At 46.4% G+C, this 22,900-nt stretch overlaps 1 protein-coding gene across 6 annotated transcripts in view; it reads right to left on the reverse strand.

Moving 5' to 3' along the window:
• Nucleotides 1-3,878: 3,878 nt before the first annotated feature.
• Nucleotides 3,879-22,900, reverse strand: part of SLC45A4 (solute carrier family 45 member 4) — an 89,466-nt gene continuing 70,444 nt past the window's right edge. For 3 of the 6 annotated variants that reach the window (XM_074577932.1, XM_074577931.1, XM_074577930.1), the window contains exons 3-8: nt 17,806-17,994; nt 14,591-14,770; nt 13,394-14,469; nt 13,197-13,296; nt 12,011-12,222; nt 3,879-10,537 (exon numbers count right to left, since the gene is read on the reverse strand). In XM_074577932.1, coding sequence (XP_074434033.1) covers nt 10,175-10,537; nt 12,011-12,222; nt 13,197-13,296; nt 13,394-14,469; nt 14,591-14,770; nt 17,806-17,994 — 2,120 coding nt within the window. In that variant the 3' untranslated portion in view covers nt 3,879-10,174. The remainder of the gene's footprint in view (nt 10,538-12,010; nt 12,223-13,196; nt 13,297-13,393; nt 14,470-14,590; nt 14,771-17,805; nt 17,995-22,900) is intronic. The other 3 variants (XR_012585818.1, XR_012585817.1, XM_074577933.1) reach the window with 3 other exon arrangements.

Below are 22,900 nucleotides of genomic sequence, written 5' to 3' on the forward strand. Positions count from 1 at the left end.
AGTCTCCATCCCTGGAGGTATTTAAAAGACGTGTAGACGTGGCGCTGAGGGACATGGTTTAATGGTGGACTTGGCGGTGTTAGGTTAATGGTTGGACTCACTGATCTGAAAGGTCTCTTCCAACCTAAATTATTCTATGATTCGATGATAAGCGAAACCTGGTGGGATGAGTCCTGTGACCGGGGTGCTGAGATGGATGGTTCTGGGCTCTCCAGGAGGGACCGGCAGGGCAGGCGAGGCGGGGGTGAGGCGAGGCGAGGTGGGTAAGGGAGGGGTTGGACTGTACGGTGCTTGCAGTTGGCAACGACACGGTTGAGTCTCTGGGTACGGATGAAGGGAAAGCAAATAAAGTGGATGATGTCGGAGTTTACTCGGCCAGCCGTGAGACCTCCCGCCCAGCCAGGATGACGACACGGATTAATTATCTTCTACAAGGAATTAAGAGGTATCTTTAGGTCAACTGCCCGTGTCCTTACAGGTAATTTTAACTTCCCAGATGTCAACCGGGAAGATGAAACAAGTCCAGGAAACTTCTGAAACGTGCTGAAGAGAACGCCTTGGTGCAGGTACTGAGGGAGCTGAATAGGAAAGGTCTCCTCCTGGGTTTGTTGTTTGCAAAGACAGAGGGACTCGTGGGTGAAGACTGGTGGCTGCTGCGGCCACGGTGACCGTGAAGTAGTTGAGTTTCAAATTGCTGTTGACAGGAGAAAAACTGCCAGTGAAACTTCGAGCCCGTGTATGGGGTGAGCCGGCGTTGGGCTGCTGAAGGCGCTGGTTAGCAAGTTCTGCTGGGAATCTGCTGTTGAAGGTACTGGGGTCCAGGAATGCTGGTCACTTTATAAGAGCCATCTCTTATGAGCGCAGGAGCAGGCCATTCCAAAGTGTCAGAAGTCAAGCAAAGGGAGCAGAAGGCCGGCTTGACCCAATGAGGATCTTCTAGAACTTAAGCAGAAAAGGAAAGCGTATGGACATGGGAAGAAAAAGGACAGGTGACATGAGAGGACTACAGAGAGCAGGAAAGAGATCTGGGGGTTTGGGTTGGTGGCAAGGTGACTACGAGTCAGCAGTGTGCCCTGGCAGCCAAAGGGGCCAGCCGTGAACTGGGGTGCGTCAGCTCAGCACAGCTAGCCAGTCGAGGGAGGTGACTGTCCCACTCTACACCACACTGGTGTGGCCCCACCTCCAGTACCGTGTGCAGTTTTGTCCCTTCGATATAAGAAGGACATCAGACTTTTAGAGTGTGTCCAGAGGAGGGCGACCAAGATGGTGAAAGGCCTCGAGGGCAAGACTTAGGAGGAGCGGCTGAGATGACTTGACTTCTTCAGCTTGGAGAAGAGAAGGCTGAGGGGTGACCTCATGGCAGTCTAGAACTTCCTCAAGGGGGGCAGCAGAGGTGGGTGCTGATCTCCTCTCTCTGGTGACCAGAGATAGGACACGAGGGAATGGAATGAAGCCGCATCGGGGCAAGTTCAGATGGGACATTAGGAAAAGGTTCTTCACTGAGAGAGTGGTCAGTCACTGGAACAGGCTCCCCAAGGAGGTGGTCATGGCACCAAGCCTGTCAGAGTTCAAGGAGCATCTGGAGGACACTCCTAGTCATATGGTTCAGTTTTAGGTAGTCCTGCGAGGAGCGGGGAGTTGGATTGGATTATCTTTAAGGGTATCTTCCAACTTGAGCTACTCTCTGATTCAGACCAAGGGATGGCAGGGTTGGCTTCTAGAAATAACCCGGCTGCGGCAATGGGAGCTGTTTGGAAATGTCTTATGCTGGCTGTGGTCTCCCGATGGGACCATGGTAGGTAGGAGACAGCCCCTTCCTCTGCCTCCCCGCCTGCGTTCGTGGGCTGCTGCGGGTCTGTTCGTAGGGCTCGACCCCTTTCTCCATCAGTACCCACTGAATCCTGCCTTTCGCTGTCAGCTTTTTAGAGTGAATGAAGCAAAAAAGCCACCCTCGCCCCACTGCCATGAATTACTTACCTCTTTCTGTACCCATTTCGGCTGCCCCACTCCCAGCCCTCTCCCCGGGACTGCCCAGGGACCCAGCACACCCCGTGGGTGGCACTGAGGTGGGTCCTGGCTGCCATAGGGTCAGCTGCTCTTTGGGGGCCCAGGTAGGATGGGAGCTGCAGAATTCCTTCCCCCTCGCCCGCGGCGTCTGGCTCCCCCTCCATCGTGTTTTACCCCACTCCTTGGCACGGGTCCCCTGCTCGCGGCAGCGGGTGCGTGGCCTTTGCGCCACCCCAGGTGTCAGGACACAGAGGGATCTCCACTGGCGCCAGTGCAGCTCTCCAGGCCCGGAAAAGGAGGCAAACGCTGCCCGTTTGGGGCTGGGAGCTGGAGCGGCAGCTGCCCACAACCCCCAGCACTAGGATTTGAGGCCCCCTCTACTCTGCCCTGGTGCGGCCACAGCTGGAGTAACTGGGTCCAGTTCTGGGCTCCACAGTTCAAGAGGGACAGGGAACTACTGGAGAGAGTCCAGTGGAGGGCTAGAGATGACCAAGGGACTGGAGCACCTCCCTGATGAGGAAAGGCTGAGAGACCTGGGGCTGTTCAGCCTGGAGAAGAGAAGACAGAGGGGATCTCATCAATGCTGAGCAATAGCTAAAGGGCGGGTGTCAAGAGGATGGGGCCAGACCCTTCTCAGTGGTGCCCAGTGACAGGACAAGGGGCAACGGGCACAAACTGGAACACAGGAAATTCCATCTCAGCATGAGGAGAATCTTCTTTCCTTTGAGGGTGGCAGAGCCCTGGCACAGGCTGCCCAGAGAGGTGGTGGAGTCTCCTTCTCTGGAGACATTGCAAACCCACCTGGACGCGTTCCTGTGCAACCTGAACTGGGTGCCCCTGCTCTGGCAGGGGGTTGGACTGGGTGATCTCCAGAGGTCCCTTCCAACCCCGACCATTCTGGGATTCTGTGATCACAGCAGCTGGTTCCTTTGCAGGTGTCTCCCCCCTGCCCAGCGCATGGGCCTCAGCTGGGAGATGGTGACACCCCCCAGGCCCATCCCAGGTCCCCTGTGAGCTCCGTGCTCACGAGTGTGTCACGCTGCGAGGCCGGGGCTGCTGGGGAGGGGGCGGCGGTGGGGGCCTGGGCGTGTGGGAGGTCTCAGCTCTGCCTCGGTGCCCGCGTGGGGGCAGCCCCACAGGGCGCACGGTGGGGCTTGATCCTGCCGGGCCCAGAAGAGCCCGCGTCCAGCAGCAGCAGTGGCGACACGCAGCCCTCGGGCTTCCTCTGTCACTACCACGCGACAGCGCATGGCAGCAGGCGGCATCACCTCCCCTTCCAGCGCTGAGGGCTGGCCACGGACACGGGGACCGCAGTGCCACCAGGATGGGAGAGGAGCCACCCCGGCTGCCGCAACACCGGAGGGATGATGGGACTGACCCCACTGGGGCAGACTGGGGCTGGGGGGGCAGATACTGGTTTGCTGGTTGTTCCATCCTCGGTCCAGGCTGGGAAGCGGGGGTGGCGCTGGGACAGGCTCCTCTCCGGGCTGTTCCCAGCCATTCCAAGGTCCAAGGCCACCGCGAGCTATTTCCTAAGGGCTGCGTCTAACGGGAACAACAGCCTCACCCCTTCCTCGGCACGCTCCAGCCAGCCCCGATCCCACCCCGCTGCTCCCGGCCGGGGATGGCAGCGTCCCGCTCCCGGGGGATGAGTCGCGTCTCCCGTATCCCGAGCCCAGCGAAGCACCTTCTCCCTGGGGATCAGGATCCCCAGCACCAGGGAGGTTTCTGCCTCCCAAGGCTCTCCCAAATCCGTATCCTGCCGCAGCACCGGGACGCATGAAGGGCTGCTCCATCCTCCTCCTCTCCTGGAAGGGGATTACGGCTGATGGATGGATCCCGCAAGTGTCCCACAGAAATGACTTCGTGTCTCTCAACTCTTACTGAAATGTTTATTAAGATCGAACTTCAGAACAACGGATCAGAACACAATGTCTCGTGGAGTAGAATATTTCTAAATTGATTTTTTTTTCCATTTCTATGCATAAATGAAAAACGAATCAAGATTATACAAAAAGAACAGAAAGTGCAGAACACAATAAAACAGTTCTCATGCAACAAATCTTTTGTTTTGTTTTTTTTTTTTTGTTTAACCTTAAAACAGAAAATAAGCTCAACAGTGTAGAAATAAAAAACCATACATACATTTTGCCGTCTACGCACTCAAACATTCATCTGTGACATTACTTTTCTTTATCCCTTTTTCCTCATAAAACTTAACATTATGTGTTTAACACATGCTTATAAACATTGCTAAACTCAGCAAGAGCTATTATAGTGCCCCAACTTAATAAGTTGATAAAAAAGTAGTTGTCATACGGCCAGTTCACAAAGGAACTAAATATTCTTTTTTTTTTTCTTTTTTTCCTTTTTTTTTTTTTTTCCACTATGAGATGCCTATATGCAGCTTTCTATTAATACGAGGCGTTGTAAAATAAGCTGGTCATTTGGCTACCAAAAGGGCTTAGTGTTCATGTTACATCAGAAGAAATGTCAGGAACTGCCAATTTGGTGAGAGAAAAGTCTTTCTGTTGTGTGTTTTTTTTTTTTTTTTTTTGGGGGGGGGGGGCTATTTACTGCAATTCGGCTGCCGCCGAGGACTGAGCCGGTGCAGACTAAGGGAGGTGACGCCTCGTTTGGCGAAACGCTCCTCCAGCTTCACCCCCGACTTCACAATTTAAGGAAGAAAACGTGCCAGAGCCTGTCAAATTGAACCATGTCCCGGGTTTTCCCTAAAACTTTATTCATCAGGTCACAAGGGCGTCGAAAGCCTTTTAATTCCACCAGGTGCTCTGTCTTTTCTGGGCCGGGGGGGGGGGGGGGGAAGGTATTTATCCCCCCTGGGCACCCCCGGGGCGAGGGGAGGCGAGGCAGAAAGGCAGGTGAGCCGCGCTCCCGTGGGTCAAGGAACCACACGAAATCGGTTTTCCGGGAGCCGATCTTAATTTAAATGCCAGGAAAAACTGGAGGGTCGTAAGGAGCGCAGCTCGCTGCCCCGGCACACGCCAGCGCGGCGTTGGGAAAAGGCGATCGAGCCTTTTTGTTATTATCTAAGTCAAGTTTTTGAACTGTCTGGGACTGCTCGGCCTCGAAAACCAGTCTGCTATTCGAGCTTCGGCAGCTCGCCTCTGCCCACGGCGCGTTCCGGATGCAACATGAGAAACAGAAAACTTTGGGTAGCTCCAACTTTTTCAAAAAATGACCATTTTTCGATGCACTTTACAAACGTTCAGCTTTGTCGTTTAAGGAAGGATTAACAGCTAGAGGACTCTCTGTAACCATAAAGTTTCCGCAAAGAAAAATAAAATTTGGTATTTCTTCTACACAGTCACCAATAACGTTTCTGTGCAACATTTGGTGTTCGTTACATTTATTTGGCCTACGGAAAGGAAAACGAGGACAAAACAGCTGCAAATAAAACCAACTTCTCTTTCACAATAGATACTTCAGATGCCGAAGCTGCTACATGTGCTTGGAATATCATGCAGGAGTTTACTTATCCATTTAAATAAGATACATATTTATAGCTGAGCTCGTCTCGCAGCGGACTCGCCTGAGGGAAACGCGGAAGAACTCAGTTGAAGTATTGTTGAGTACAGTGACGATGAGCACACAACCACCGGAGATATTTTGGCCCGAGCAGCGTGTATATAAACGTCTATTATATACACACAGCCACACACACGCGCACCCCAAAAATACCCCCAGCTCGCAGCGGCCGACCTACAGTTGGTCGCAGGGACCAACCGACGGAGCGTGGCACAACCCGGCGAGGTGGCTACGCAAAATTATTGAAGAGCGACCACCGAAAACGAACGCTGACCCTGCCATATGCCTCTGGGAAGGGAGATCCCACCCCAAAACTCCCCTTCCGCCCAGACATGGAGGGAGATCTCCCAGGAAAAAACTGTGACTTTATTCGTAAATGTCGCCTCGACGCACACGGCCACGAGACCTCACTGGTAGCCATGAACATCCTGCCGTTAACGGTGGACATTGGAGGAAGGCCATCTCACCGCAGACCAAGGGCGGGCGGACGCGTTTCTAACGATGGAACTGAGGTTTTTTAATGAGGTACTCGTTACTGTCGCTGTCATTCCAAGTGCTTGGGGCGGGGGGGAGACGGACGGGACATGGGATGGGATTCAGACCAGACGGGAGAGGAACGAGAAAGGCTCAGCCCTCGCTTCCACGCCTCCGTGGAAAACCTCACGCAAGGCTGTTTCATCGCGGGCGAGAAAAGCGGGAGGCTCCGTGCGCAGCTGCCGCGCCGGGAATATTTCATAGTGTAGAAAAAGGCTCCAAGTGAAAGGGGAAAAGGACATTGTGTGTTTCAAGGAGCACTAACCTCCGCTGGATTTACTGGCTTCCTCTCTTCTGATGATGAACAGCCCTCATCTTTCCATAACTGCTCACTGCCAGCGCTAGCAAACGACCAGATTTGTGTTATTAAAAGGCTATTTAGGTAATAAATCTCTATGAAAGTCATCTAACCAGCAGGAAGAAAAACATTCCTACGAAATTATTGCTTCTGGAGTCTGAAATTGCCATTCAAGAACCGCGCAGATCCGACCGGACACTTGCAATAATCCAAGGGTGCCAAATCCACGCTACGCTTTTCCGAGCGGGTAAAGCTGGAGCTTCTCTGCTCTGATGTGAAATATTTCTAGACGTGCAGCTTCCCGACTGCAGCACTCGAGAGTCCGAGCACTAACGGGGGTCTCGTGTCCGAGGTTTACACGGCACCAGAACTGCAGCGCAAGATGGTAAAATTGATTACAGTCTAGAGCAACACAGAACGAAACCACTCGACCTCAGGCCAACTGCAGGAAAGGTCCAAAGGGATGGAGAACGCGGGATGAATTTGACCATACAGCGATACCGACCGACAAAAAATGATGCTTATTGTCACCGGGAATAAAATAAAGCCCCTTCAAACTCTCTCTTCCCACAACTTCTGCAACAAACACATCAAATCTTACTGCTTTTACCTTTCAATTGTGACCAAAAAAAACAACAAACCAAACCAATTTCTGCATCAAAAAATAAGGTAAGGGACACGTGCAGAAATAAATCAGTGCCCACTCCACCCTGAGAAGTGCTAGGGCCAGAAATAAAACTCTCTCAAATTCAAGAACAAGCTCTCAGGAGCCCTCACGGCGAGCGGAGTGGATGCCAGCGGTGGTTTCCCGGGCTGGCCGAGGTACAGGAGGAGACACGTTGGCAGGGGCTCCCCCAAGTTAATTCTTCTGGCAATACTACAAACACTTCGGCGCGTTTACAATGGATAATTATTTCCTTCGGCTTTGCAGGGGAGTGAAATAGAGCTTCCTGCTACAAGGCAGCGCGCATATTCGTGCGTTACGAACGGTAAGGAAACAGCTCCACAAACAAATTCCAAATAGGGATTTTAACATCCAATTCTTAGAAATGAGGCTATGCCGAATGCTGGCTGGGACAAAATCGGACCTGCCCTGCTTTTGATTGAAACCCTCTGGGTTCCAAACATCCTGCCTCGCTTCCTCACCCTTCCCCTGACTGAGAAAGCTGAATAAACGTGCGGGAGCTCACCCCGAAACGGCTTCGCGTTCCCGCCGCTGGATGTGAAGCGAGAGGGAGCTTCAGCTTCTCTTTGCGGCCTGACCTCGCTCAGCTCGCTGCTGCTGCGAAAGAAACCTCGGCTTTCGAAGGTGCCACGGGGAGTAACGGCGATTCGAAACCACCCGCATCCAGGAAGCTCGCGGGGAAAAGGCACCGGCCAGAAGATGGAGTTTTTTAAACTTGCAGAAGAACCTTTCCAGAAATAGAGATTAAAATAAGGAGTTACTCGACAGCGTCCGTTTAACCAAAAGCGGGGTCTTCAAGGAGCTTTAAAAATAAAATATTAAAGCCACTTTAAAATGTCTAACTCAGTGTGTGTTTTATACGAATGCCAGTTATCGGGTGAAATACAACACTCATCTCTGTTATACACGAACATCACCAGAATATATTAAATGTAACTGAGATGATAAGATTCACGGCAGAAGTTCAGTTAAAGTATTTCTGACAACTGATTTCTTCCATAAGGTCTCATATTCTTCAGTAGTATTATTCCCCTGCCTGAACACAGTTCACAGTATGTGTCCTAAATAAAAAAAAAAAAGAAGATTCACCTTAAAGAAAGAAAGAAAAAGGCTTTCTTGAGACACTTGGAAAAAAAAAAAAACCAACAAACCCAACTAAGTCCTGTGCGATTACACGTACTTTAGTGCGTGGCGATTTCAGCAGCCTGAAAAAACAACATTGTCACCCGCGACGGCCCAGGACGTGGGCACCCACCGAAAGCCGGCAGCTCAAACCCGCGTGCGCCGCCAGGACTTCGTCGATGACGCTGGCCGAGACTCACGCGTTAGCTTCAGACATACCCACACACACGTTCCTTAAATACATCGACAATTCAAGTAATTTGTTAAGAACTGCTTTTCACTTTGAAATATATACTCTTCTTTTGAATGACTGTATTGCAGCATGGTTTTCCGCATGCGTTTTTAAAGTACTGTAGTACGAGAAGTTGGAGGCAGCAGAAATCTGACAACGAGCTGTGATTTGTCTGGTTTAGCGCACGGATGGACCGCAGCCCGGAGGTCCACGCGAAAAGAGCAAAAAGCATCACAAAGACTTCTTAGGAGACGACAAACGGAAGCTGGTTTCCAAAGTTTCTTTAAACGGCTGCTGGATCTCTGAGCTTTGGCTGCCCGTGGACTGGGGCGCACCCCTAGCCATCCAAAACAGGATTTTAAATCGGGTTAACGCGACTCTTCCAAGCTCTTCACGGAAAAACGTCTTAGCGCTGCAGCTATGTCCTGAATCGAGGCAGGGGGCACGGAGGTTGCGCCGATGACATTGGGACAGCAGCTCGGAAGAGCTCCAGCCTGCGATTCCTCCAACGCGGGGACCGGAACAGCAACACACGCTAGTGGATTGCATTTTAAGGCCTAAAAACTGTTTCTGACACAGATTTTTATACACCCAGACTATGCCATAAAGTGACGGAGGTAGGCCTTCGGTTTACCTTGTTGTACTGACACCGTGCCTTTACCTTGGCTGCTGCGTTGCCAGCCAGGAGGTTAAAGGATCATTAAAAGTGCAATTAATCAACGACTTCCTTTCCCTAACGAAAGAGAATCCGCATGTCCACCCCCCTCCCCCCCCACGAAGCTGACCCCAGAGACGCCTTTTCTCCACGGCAGCTTCATCCAGAGATGATCAGGTTTAAATGCCAAGAAACCACCCCCCCACCCCGAAGTTCACCAGCACACAAAACTCCCAGCTAAAAATTGTCACAGCGTATTCCAACGACATTCATAAAAATTCAGCACTTGTGATAAAAAAAACCCCCAACCTGTCAGTGCTGGTCACCTCTCCCAGTTGCTGCTCCTTCCACCTACAGTTCCCATCAGGCACCCGGCGTCACCCTCTCCCGACACGCAGCAGACTTGGGAGGAGCTGTTGAACAGTATGACTCTCAAAGGATTCACGCCAGTTTCTCAGAAACCGCGGTAATTGCTTTTGCTTTTGGTTTTTTTTTTTTTCTCCTCGAAAGTAATTGCAAATAAAACTATTCCCTAGTAATTGCACTAGCAAAATCATAAAGTCTAAAATTAACGTTAAAGAACTGTAGCTGTCAGACCAAGAATGTCATGCCGCTGAAAAAAAAAAAGTTGATCAAGATGTCTACGGATTTGATTACACCAGTGGAATCTGAAATGTTCAGACAAAAAATAGCAAGAGACTACAAGTCGAGATAGCTTCCATTTTCAGTTAGTTTAAAAACAGCCGAAAACTTAATTTTTCTAACTGCTAATTGTATACACGGTGAGTCTCATGCAGATTAATAAAACTTATTCGAAACCTAAATGTATTCTTAATAAAAAAGTGTTCAGAAATGACATTTCTAAGTTGTAGAGAAAGCAATTAGCATCGTAGCTACCTGTTCAAGCCTATATTAAGGACTACAGAATTTCATTTACACTTTTGCAGGAAACTTCTCTTCTGTAATTTTAGCTACAAGTAGTGAAGATCCTAATTTTTTTTTTCCCTGGGGGCGGGGGGGGGGGGGGGAGAAAAAAGTCCTTGATCCTGCACCTGCCCTCCCTGGAATGTGGGTGAACAAGCAGCGACGGCCTCACACGGCTGACTCGCTCTCCGGCTCCGCCGCGGCAGCTCCTTTACGCGTGAGCTTCAGCACCGTCGGCTTCTCGGGGCTCGTGCCGTTGCCCTCGGTTGTTTCCGGAGGACCTAGTCCTTTCTGTTCTTCCTTTGGCTCTTCGTTGACTTCGGGGTAAATCACCAAGAAGGTAGCTGTCAAAAAACCCAGGAAGGATCCCACTGAAGCCACCATGGGAATGACTCTGACTGTGCCAACCGCATCCACCACACCACCGAGCGCAGAGGCCACCAGGATCTGGGAGATGTAAACCTGACACGACAGAATAGCGCAGTCTATGCCAAATCCTCGCTTTGAATTCCCAGGGCTATGGTGAATGTACTGGAAAAAGAGAAGAAACATGCGTTAGGAGGTGAAACAACAGATGAAATCAAATATTCAAACACTAGTATCTTCCTCTGGTTTCTCAGCCATGTGGTCAACTTCACGCCATCCTTGTGCATCATGAAGACTATACAAGTCCAGAGCAACAGCCTCCTTAGCACAGAATCCCAGAATGGTAGGGGTTGGAAGGGACCCTCAGAGATTGAGTCCAACCCCCTGCCAGAGCAGGGTCACCCAGAGCAGGTTGCACAGGAACGCGTCCAGGTGGGTTTGCAATGTCTCCAGAGAAGGAGACTCCACCACCTCTCTGGGCAGCCTGTGCCAGGGCTCTGCCACCCTCAAAGGAAAGAAGATTCTCCTCATGTTGAGATGGAATTTCCTGTGTTCCAGTTTGTGCCCATTGCCCCTTGTCCTGTCACTGGGCACCACTGAGAAGAGTCTGGCCCCATCCTCTTGACACCTGCCCTTTAGATATTGCTCAGCATTGATGAGATCCCCTCTGTCTTCTCTTCTCCAGGCTGAACAGCCCCAGGTCTCTCAGCCTTTCCTCATCAGGGAGGTGCTCCAGTCCCTTGGTCATCTCCGTAGCCCTCCACTGGACTCTCTCCAGTAGTTCCCTGTCCCTCTTGAACTGGGGAGCCCAGAACTGGACCCAGTTACTCCAGACAACTACTTATCTACTTATCAAGTGCCTCCTCGTCTTACACCAAGAGGCAGATGTTTACTGGGGCACTCTCAAACACGAATTGGCTCCAAGATTAGGTTTTGTAAAACAAATTTACATGAAACAGTTGGTGGAAATTATTTTTATGATTATAAAAAGGAATCTCCGTCCCAATCCCAATGCAGAAACATGCTAAAATAAATGATCCTCCTGTAATCTGTAATCCAAATGGAACAGTGCTAAAAAGGGGAGAGTAAATCTGTCCTTGTTTCCAGCAGAATCAGTTTGCCTTTCGTCTCCCCGAATCTATAGCCGCATTTCCAGACTCACCTCAATATCTAAGACTGCGAAGAACCTGAGTAATGCTAACATAACACGTCACAAACAGTAGCAATAACTAGGTATATCATAAATACTCCGATAATTATTTCATCTCTCTCCATCTACCATATGCACCCAAATCCTTTCACACCTCAGCACAGGGTAAAGCAGCCGTGACCCCACTGAGCCAACTCGATGCTAATACCATCTGATTTAAGCGGCAGCTCTTGCTATTTACTATCAAGGACGAACCTGTGCTTTGGCACACATCCCAGCAAAGCAAGTATCTCAATTAATGGGATTTAATAAATACATTTTGCCACTGTGATCTTCAGAGAAATCACAGGATCGTAGAACCGTTTGGGTTGGAAGGGACCTTAAACACCATCTTGTTCCAATGCCATGGGCAGGGACACCTCCCGCTAGACCAGGTGACAAATGTGAATGCTCTCCCTTGATTAAAATACTCAAAACATTCCACGTACCTGTTTAATATCATGGTATTGTCCCAAAAGCGCGTAGGGGCAGTAGGAGATACTCATAGAGACTATTCCCATAGTGCTGATCATTATCATGGTGACGTAGACGTTGGGGAACATAGCCATCACTGCAGTGCCAAGGGAAAAACCCAGCGTGCCCAGGATGTAGATCACTTTTATACTAAGGTCATAGTTGTCCAAATATTTCTGCAACAAGGCTGCAGAGATGAAGAACAAAACATAAATATCAGTTTACTTGGTGAAGTTTTGGAGGTGGCCATGACGGCTTGATACACTATGGAGGGCGTTCACCGCACATTTGGCTTGTCTTAGCGGCGCAGCTCATTGGGAAAAAGATGTATTTCTACTGCAGAAACTGGGGAACAAATGAGCTCAGAGACTTGCCTAAACCATGCTCCAAGCTTGAGGCAGAACTTTGAGCTTTGAGACTCAAACGCATCATGGTCCACTCATTCCATTCATTAATTTTATCTGTTTATTAACTTTATCAATGCAGGTACACTCTGAGCAGAGAGGAGATTCTGTTTCTAACGCGAGCCCATTTGCTAAACAAAGTGATCAGATAATTGATGTTTATGGCCACATTGCAGTTTGTGTTCAGAAACAAGCTGCCCACCTGAACTTCAACTGGACGTGTCTCAGCAAAGAGGCAGTTCCCACCACACTGATGGGTGCAGACGTGCCTGCACACGCGCTGCAAAAGGCAGAATTTAAGCTTGGCAAAAGCTCTCAATTTCAGAGCCTATATTCCAAACCTAAAATGTCTGCAGTCGGTTTATTTTTTATTAGAAAGCACGCAAGAGACTTTCAGAAATATGTATTTATAATTTTGATTTTAAAAATAGTCTTTGCAAAAGCCCTCTTACATATGCTTGAAACTTCTAACAAGCTTAATTTAATTTCCTGATGACTAGCTAAATGCTGTTCAATATCCTTTGGTATCATTTTGTGCTTTATGCCACTTAACCGATCTGTTCATATTTCCGCCTCTACGTTTGGAGGAATTTTTTAATATTTATTCTTAAAGAAGCCTCTCTCCTTACGACCACGTGAAATGCTTTTCCAAAATATCCTTCGCCCCAAACAAGGCGGTGGATGCTCACAGAAGCAAAACTATTTTTTTCCCTTGCAAATACGTATACGAGGTGTCTGGTCGTGCAGAGTCTCTTACCCGAACAAACGGCAGCAGTAGCAGCATAAATTACCAGTCCCCAGCATCCCATCTGAACTCCAGCATTATAGGCATGTAACTCAGTCGAGTTAGAAGGGGCCTGCAACAAACACAAACGCAAAGCCGTTTTCTTGTAACGAGCACATCTCAGAAACGAGTAACTGGATGCAGGCCTGGCAATGAAACCGTTCTCTCACCTTTGGATCGCCCTGAAAGATGACCTGTCCCATGAAATCCGTGTAGAACACAGCTTCAGCAATGATCGAAAACCAAGTTAAGAGGTGACAGACGCACAGTCTCAGCAGCTCCTTTGGCATCTTTAGCATCGACAACCACAAGAGTCTAACAGTGGTTTCAGTTTCCCCCTCTTCGCTCTCTGTGTCTCCGCTTGAATTTGTCGTCCCACTCTGATTCCTGTGTCTGTACCTCTGTCGCTGCCGCTTCTGCATGTCGTAGATATCGTTCATGCTGCGTGAGGACTTTATCAAGACGATGGCATTGGCCCGGCGAAAGCGATAGCGGTGAGAGCCTATTTTGCCATAGTACGAGAAGGTGTAAGATGGCTGACGGTAGAACATGTGCCTCCGCCTTCGCATGGAGTTTGAAGTACTAGATTGCTTCATGCCTATTCTAGCGTGTCCATTGAGGAACTCTTTTGGTAGAGAGCCATTCACGTTTGGGACTTTATCTTCATTTAAGCGATTATCGAGCAACATTTCTTCCTCTTTCTCATTGTCCCTGAGGAAAGCAGACAGGTGGTTGAGTTTGGACTTCATGATCTCTTGGCTTGTGTTGTGGGGAGTGTTTGGATACGATGCATCCTGAAAAATGGAGGGTTCGATGTCATGCAGAAAAAGCAGCTCCGATTCAATTTCCAATGTAGCATCGGGCATGTGCAGAACCGAGTCACTCTTGCTTCTTACAATGTTCACCTCAAGGAACTCCATATTGAGATCATGCTCTGACTGAACCTCGTCGTGGAACATAGAGGCTCCATACGGCTCTTCCTCACTAATTACATTCAGTCGATTCAGAGGGGGGAGACTACCGCTTAATTTGACACTGGAAAGTGTGTCTCCTTCGTCATCAATCCTGTCCTGCTGAGGGTTATATTGCTCTTCTTCAATGCTAAAAAGGTGGAGAGCAACGGAGACAGAGAAAATAATGGCTGCAAAGAAGAAAAGGACTTGCTCTTGAGATTTAAAAATACTACCCAAGAAGGTCTGTGTCCAGTCCAGCCCTCCTAACATATAACCGATTGCTCCTCCAAGACCTGCGAAAGAGAAAGACCAAGAGAAAAAACAAGAAGTGAGTTCAGGAAAAATCAATTCAGTCACAACTTGGTCATCAGGAAGACTTGACAGCTGTCAAAAACATAACAACTAACTCCGTACCAGCTGAAAACGCATGGATGTTAAGGGCCATGTCTTGTTCTTCACTGTCCACCACATCCAACAAGTAGGCCCGAATCGGCCCTTCTGTTGCATCAGCGCAAAAGTCCAACACCACAACACCAAGCACCGTGAGAACTATACCAATGGGCTGCTTGTTTGGGACGTCGCCAATAGCCAGACCTGAGGAATAAGGGAAGAGGAATCTGAGCATGTCATTCAAAAAGGGAGAACTACTAAGAGCACGCTTAACTCCTTAAGAGAAAGGTGGGCAATGCGCTCACTGGAAACATTCCTTTACAGAGTAAAATGGCAATTTTAACTCATTCACACAGATTCATGGAAGGTCTGGGACGAAAAGTACGTTTTTACATTTGTAAGACTGAAATTTATTTTTCAAAATGTTATTTTTTAAAGTATCTCTTAAACCTTTGAGAGCATTGGGTATTATCTCGTGTTCCTCGCATGCATTTTCCTTCAAATGCTGAAGGCTGTTTTTATAAGACAGCCATGGTGAGAGAGGAGAGCATCCAAAACCGAACTGCCGTACCTCATCTATCAGTCACAAACACAGGTAAGTGCACTGCTGACAGCATTCCTGAACATGTAATGCCTAACACACAATGGTCGCAGCACAACAGGATAACGTGAAATTTAACCCTCTCACCTCTCTCTCTGCTTTTTTCTTAAACATTGATATTTTCTGGATCGCTTTTATAAGCAGAACTTTTAAGGATGAAGCAACATGAAGGTATTTTGCACTGCAAAAACCATCAGTCAGCTCCTGGTGGTAGCATGGCATGAAATGCTTTTTGCCTACAGAGCTGAAAGGCAGCGTTAGTATATAGCTGAGAATTTATCATGAAATGAACCATTGATAAAAGCATGAATTACTTGAATCAGAGAGATTTTAACATTACACATGCAAGAGACTCATAAAACCATTAGCGTCACTGATGAAAATGAACTGGGGAAAGAGACGAACTGCCTAAGCCAGCAAAATCATCTAAATCTCAAGGTCTATGATTCTTGCACATTCAATCCTCATTTATACCAAGTCCTCTGAATGCTGAAGACGTTTATGTGTGTTCTACGCTCGGCTGAACCTTACAGTGTAAAACACCAACAGTGTCAGCGCTTTCGATCTGTTGGAAACCTGAAGAGTGCATACAGTGGAGAGAACAAGGGAACAAGATCCCCCGGGACACGGCTGTATGACTGTTAAGATTAAAACCCCTCTTTTTTAGTATGCTCTGTGCTCCTTGTTCCCCTCCCGATGACTCCTATTACCAGAGGCCAGGTTATGAAAAAGGCTATGATACAATGACCACCTCAGGTTTTTTGCAGTATCTCCCGTAGCCCCAAATTGAAATTAGGATTGCAAGTAACTGGAGACTAAGGATAGGAAAGCGTGAACAGAAAATGGGAAGAAGACAGACCATGAGAGCATACAGGGTCCATCTAGAAGGAAATCTGGTTACAAACGAGGCCTTTTCCTGCAAACTGCTAGACACCTCCTTTTGCGAGAGACTGGTAAGCAATACCTTTTCTCCGTTTCTCCAAGCCACCGTTTCAAAAAGTTCAATTAACGAGAGACTAATATTGCTTTATCATATTGTGCATCTCCTCTAAATAGATCAAGTGCTGTCTGATGCTGATGTAAATTGAATGTTAGTGGCAAATCTCTATCTTCTAATATGGAATGGATCTACAGAAGACCACGGAATGGCTCTCACTTCAGTTGAGTTTGCTCCAGGCTCCCTTGGAAGAGGCACAGACGTGTTTATAGCCCTTTTCAAAAGAGGGTATTCATTCAAAATCTACCACATCCCCGTCCCAGGAACGGATGCATAACGAATACAGCTCACTTTCACAGTACATTGCAGTAACTTCTGTGTTTTAAAGAAGTTTCATTGCACTGGAATATCTGGAAAGTAGCACTGGGGTATCTGGAAAGTGCAGGTTTTCTAGAAAGCTACGCAACAGACTGTATTGCCGTGTAACAAAGAATTAGAGAAAAATCAAAGATAATATTTTCTGCCGATTTATTAGAAGGTGAGATACTTCAAAATAAACCTATACACTGCGTATGAGCTTTGCTTGCCAGTATCAATGGCTACTGACCTAAACCACCGTGTGGAAGTAAGAGCTTCCTATCAATTAAAATCTTGTAATAGGGCTGCAGTCTAACATCCTGCGTGCATCTGGACAAGAAGAAGTAAGTCTTGGAGACGCAACTACAAAATACAATTGATACCATACGATAGCAATTCAAATAATTAATATTTACTGCTTTAAATTAAAAAAAAAAAAAAACCAAACCCTAAGCTAACCATCATTCATCTGAACAGTTTATCCACTGCAGCTTCAAGAAAATTGAAAACCATCATATGGCACCCCGATCAGGCTTTAAAAAGCTCACATGCCGAGCCAAGGTAATGTTCCGCTCGTTTCCCTCAATTAGTAAAACTTTTTCACAATAGAGCTACATCTAACCCAAAAAAAAAAAAGAGAGCCAAGAGGATATTATTAGGTGCTAAGTTCCTTTCATTTGCATCAGTCCAACCATGATGTAAACATTTCCCCAAATGTACTTGCTGTCACCTCTCCTACACTAAATTTACAAAGAGATTGGAGATTGTAGATTAAGTTCGGTAGTAAACTATGTTCAAGGGAGACTATTTTTACCAGCTTTGATGGGGGCTCAGGAAAAATTATTTTCCCACATAGCTTTTGATAAACAAATATTAACTGTGTTCTGGACTTTTTCAATACCAGGTCTAAGAAAAGCACCAGAAAAAGTGAAAAGATAATTTTTGAAATAATGCTGGAAACAGGATGTGTTGCCAGATATGCATTAAAGGGAAAATGGATCACAACAGGAAACATTTCCCTGTGAACAGGTTGCTACAATTTTCCCATGTCAAGGATCGACCAAATTGGTCTCAGTGACTGCAAACATTATGCTGGCAACCACTGTATTAAGACTGTATTACCAGTTACAGCTATGATTGCACAACACAGCACAGTGCCGTAACTTTCAAATAAAAACATGCAAGATGGATAGCTCAAATGCAGCGTTGCAGACATTTCTACTGATTTTTAACACTAAACATAAGGTAAAGCAACTGCATATCGTTATCTTTACTTCCTAGATAAAAGCCTTACAGCAGTTATGTTAGCAGGAGATACGCGCGGGTGATTTCCTCTTTATTTACCTATAACAGAGCCATTAAGGAAAAGTGCAACTCCAAAGAGGGCACCGATGCAGAGAGCAAGAATAAAAGGCCGCCGGCGGCCCCAGCTGAGCGTGCAGCGGTCACTAGCCGAACCTATAAGCGGAGTGAAGATCAAGCCCAGGATAGGGCTAAGGAACCAAGTGAGGCTGTAGTACTGTTCAGGAAGACCTAAAACAAAGACAAAAAAGATTGAAAGGTTATGCGGTACACACATACAATTTCGCTTTATACATGAAATTTTGTTATACCTTTGAAAACTGTAAACCGATCAGTAATTTACCTACAGCAAATTCCCTACCAAATGGAACATTTCAGTTAAGATTTCTTATCAATGGTTAAAAAAACAGCCAAGGAAAGCACAGATAGTTTAAGTTTAAAATACCTGGCTAATAACAAGCTAACAATAGGTATATTTAAGCTACAGAAATAAAAATAATAAAAAAATAAAAATTATCTAACAGTGGAATCACTAGTCTAGATGAGTTACTACTGTCGAAAAAAATCACACTTTTGCTGAATTTTGCGGAGTCTGCCGAATTTTTTTTTGATGGGGTCTGTTGGTGGGGACGACCCCTGTGAAAAAGTAGCAGCCAAGGTCTGCTGTGTAGAAGCCTGATATCTTTGTTGCATCCTCTATCCATCTGTGGACTATACATCCAAAGACCTTTGGGACGCTTGGAAAGCTGCCTGGTTGTCGGATACACATATCCCCTTCCCAGCAAAACTTTTAACATTCAACAGGAGTTGAACATTATAGCAGTACTGTTCTTCTAATACCACCACCGGATCTAAAGATTTAATGGACAGGGAACGATGGACACAATTTGACTGTCATATGAAATGTCCCATTTCTAAGCACAAAAATGTTTACTTATAAAATTGAACAACCAACAACAAAAGAAAAAGCAATTATTCATTAAGCTTTAGCGAGCAGCTAAAAAGGCTTGGCTATCCCTAAGCATCTTTGCTTTTTGTTCAGAACTGAGGTGACTATTCACAGGATCAAATGAAAGAAAAATCGGATTTATTATGTACGATTTAACTAGGAGAAAAAACTTGTTACAAATGATGATTTCTGGAGAAGGAAAGCAAGCCCCAAAGCCCTGCTCTCCACCTCTCCAGCACGGAGAGCAATGGCCTGCAGATGGCAGACTGGCCCAGAAGAGCAGCTGCGCTGGAGCCCTTTGAGGTCCGTCTCCCTCCCAGTTTATCAGCACAGGTCAGGTAACCACTTTTGACACGTTTCTTAGCAAAGCATTAAAAACAAAACAATCAATTTCTTGCAGTCCAACTGATGCCAAGACTGCAAAACTCAATGCCTTCACCCTAGGAAGGAAAACCACTTATTATTCAAAATCCCATTCTGTGCGTGTGAGTAGTATGTGACCTTTGCTGCTGAGATCAACCTGTACCTTGTGCTCCCAGGGCAGCCCGCTGAGGCATCCATTTTGAAGCAGGATTATACCAATCCCTGCCCAAAATAGCCTACGCTGCAAATTTGGAAGTCTAATCTCCTGTTTGAAGTGCCATCAAATCTTAGCTAACGATGCTGACTTCTTCCACGAGATAAACCACATTTTCCCGAGACTGGTGCCCTCCGCAGTGATGCAGAAATATTCTAGGAAAAGATGACATTTTTTGCCCACAACTCACTATAAATAACCAAATTCACCATTAGGATTCCAAATCCAGGTCTGAAGCAGATCTATGTGATTTGACTCAACTTCGGCTAATGAACAAGTTAACGGTGACAAGTTAACAGTGACAATGGCCTTGACGAGTACAGAGTTATTGGAAGAGGCTTGCCTCTTCTGAGACTGCCCAACCTGTGTTTTGGGACCACACATGCCCATGAGCACCCTGCCCACAAGGGAAAGCATCGTGTTTTAGCCATCCTTCCTTGCTACGAACCTGTACCTGAGGCCAACACTCCGCATGGGCACTTACCCTACAACTACTGACTCCTTTCGCGGCAGGTTTTAGATGTCTAGGAAAGGGTTGCGTTTGTACGGATCACGGTTCAAACCCCTACCTCTTACGTAGCTTTTCCAACTGTTTGGCGATGTCTTGGCTGACACTAAAGTTTTAGCTGGGGAGCACATTAAGTTTAAAGCTCTTGTTCAAGAAGCTGTGGTTGTTAGCACCATTCCTCCACACCTCAACATTCATTTGCACCACTCAGCTTCTCTTAATCAGTGCTACCCTAAGCAAAGGTGCAAGTCAGCAAGCCAGTAATCCAAATAAAAGTGCTGAGAAAACCTCCACCTCCCTGTGGTTTAACCATCCTTTTTAACTTTACCGAGTTCAACAGCCTTCCCAAGCGAGGAGGTTCAGGCACCTGTGTTTAACTGGCACCTCACCCACTCCAGGATGGTTACGCGTATCACTGCCGGAGCTGGCATACAGATGGGGGGGGGTCTGCTTCAAAAGAAATTAATGACGGGAAAGAGGAAAACATTTAGTTCAAGGCAAGCAAATCTAAATGGTAGGCAGGTTGTGATTCATTTAGGGTGAATGATTTTTCTGCAGGACACGGAAGAAATAGCAATGTGTAAACAGTCACGCCATTTTGCCTCCGCAGAGCCATCCCGTTGAGCCGCAGAGGTTGCTATTGTGTGATGCCAACTCACTGCAGTGAGACTGGTTTACACAAAGTTAAGAGCTGTAGCTTAACTAGCGCCACTGATCTTTGTTGTAGCGATCACCAACAGCTGATATAATTTGATGTCATACCGCTGCAAGAGGGCCATATGTTGAGAACAGACGTTTGTTTTCTGAATTATGTTGTGACTTGTGAATGATGAGCTGGGACATCTCCATCGAGCTCCTCCATCAGTCAACACTTGAGACATGGGGAAGGTTTTGCAATAAATCATACAGTTGCTTTAAATAAACACAGGGGATGAAGGCTAGCAAGAGCTTCATTACTAGCGTTACAAGAATCATCCTATCTCATATGAATAAACAACCTTAAATAGATAGATGTAAGTAAACTGGATACAATTAAGAGACTCTCTTTTAATATTCCAACATCCACTGAGACAACCAACTCATTTTAATGGAGACTACGAGCAGAAAACAAGGAAAGGCTAACACAGCAGGGATAAGCAATGGGAGTGTATATCCAGGGACACCGGGGGCTTGCACAGCTCACCGTCCCTCTGTCCTTGTGGCCACCACTTTGTCTCCAATCTACAACGGCACTTCTCAGTGGCGTATAAAAATTTTAACAAAAAAAATTCTGGAAGCACTTAATCCATTCAAAATGATGACTTCTGCAGAGAATTAAAACCTGTTTACAAATATTTTTCCTTCAACTGTAAAAACTGCACATTTCTAAATCGGAAAGATAGGTATTTTTTTATGCTTTATAGCCACACTTAACCAACTGTCATAAAAATGTCCTAAGGTTATTAAAAAACAAAGTGATTTTTACTGCCAGCACGACTTTGACTTCAGTACACTCAAGGTCAACTCTGGATGTAATAACTCGCAATCAGATTAAGGTCTGCATTCTGGTTTGATTTTACAAGCCAGTAAAAGGAAGGATAAAAAGGGTTTTTTACCCAACCTCTGTTACATGCCTACAATCAGAGAGCCTTATCTTTCCATGTCTGAGTCAGAGGAGAGAGACTCAAATGCTTTCTTGAGAAGGCTTTATATTCATGCATTGAAAAGGGTGATCCTCCTAACATCGAAGTATTATAAATAAAAGCCTAAATCCAAATATTTACATTGAAAATGGCTTACTTTGAAAAAGACACGAATCTCAATGGTTTCAGAGCGGAGCTCGGGATGGAGCTTTTATGGAAGGGTAAAAAGGACACTTGAAAACCCATGAACATTATGTTTGGAGATCCTGCTTTACACAAACCACTTTGACTTTTTTTTATTGAACTACTCTTTAGAGGTCAAAATATCTATCTTTAGAAAAAGAGGCCACGATAAAAATCTATACAAGAATTAATAGCCCCATGCCAAGAAAAATGGAAGAATTTCTAAAAAGCTTTCAGTGCTCCTCCAAGTAAACAGGAAAGGGATAACTTTCAAGCGAAACACGAGCAATTCCCACAGATTGTATAATGGTAGGAACCATCAACACCAGCACAACCTGCTGCTTCTCTTGCTGGAGAAGTCATGCTATAGGACTACTTCCGTAACCTAAGTGCCAGGGCTCTTATAAATTGCATTCCCAGTGTAAGCTAGCAGTTTATAAAATCATCATACGTGTTTTATATACAGTTACGCAGAATTCAAAATAGTTATAATTTATTAAGTGAAGTGTATGACTTTTCTTTATCATAAGTATGTAAACAGTGATATCGTCACATTAGAATTTAGTTGGTTACTCAAGTGGAAAACTACTGAGTGGGGTTAGAGAGGATTCCCGGTGGGAAGCTGGTACACGTGCAAGTCAAAATAAAACAGCACAGGAAAAATTCGTTTGCTGGTGGGAGAATTCCCTCCTGAACCCGTCTGACAGATGGCAGACTCCTCACCTGAACAGTGTATGGGCAGGCAAACTGAGCAATTGTTTCAGCAATGGGTAGTAAAGTTAGTTACCCAAAGCCTCCTTTTGCATTTGCTTGCTATATCTTAAAGTTGAGATGTGTTATTGATAAGCCATAGTCTACCAAGTGAACCAAAACGCTGCGAGACAACAGCTCTGGTGCGTAGAAGAGCCTTCTCTCCCTGTAGAGATTCAGTTGTCACCTCTGATGACTGCGCTGTTGGTGTAAAGTCAGGCTTTGGTAAAGCTCACAGCCATGGTCTACCATGGGTCTTCCAGGAGAGAGCTTTCCAAGGCACTGAGCACTACCTCCACTGTCCCAGGAAGCAAGACTTCAGAACGTGTTCTTCACAAAATTCATGCCTCATACTGGCAGAATCTACAGGTGCTTTATCATTGCAACAGTAGGTTTGCTTTAGCGCTAGACATATTGATATAAATGATAAAGTTTCAGACAGACAAGGACAACTCCAACCCCAAAATACTTTTTTCCCTTAAAAGAGGCTATTCTGGTTTTAGTATCTTGAATGTCTGCATACGTGATATGCATATTTAGGTTGGCGT

The sequence above is a fragment of the Larus michahellis genome, chromosome 2 (genome assembly GCF_964199755.1).
Source record: "Larus michahellis chromosome 2, bLarMic1.1, whole genome shotgun sequence".
NCBI lineage: Eukaryota > Metazoa > Chordata > Aves > Charadriiformes > Laridae > Larus > Larus michahellis.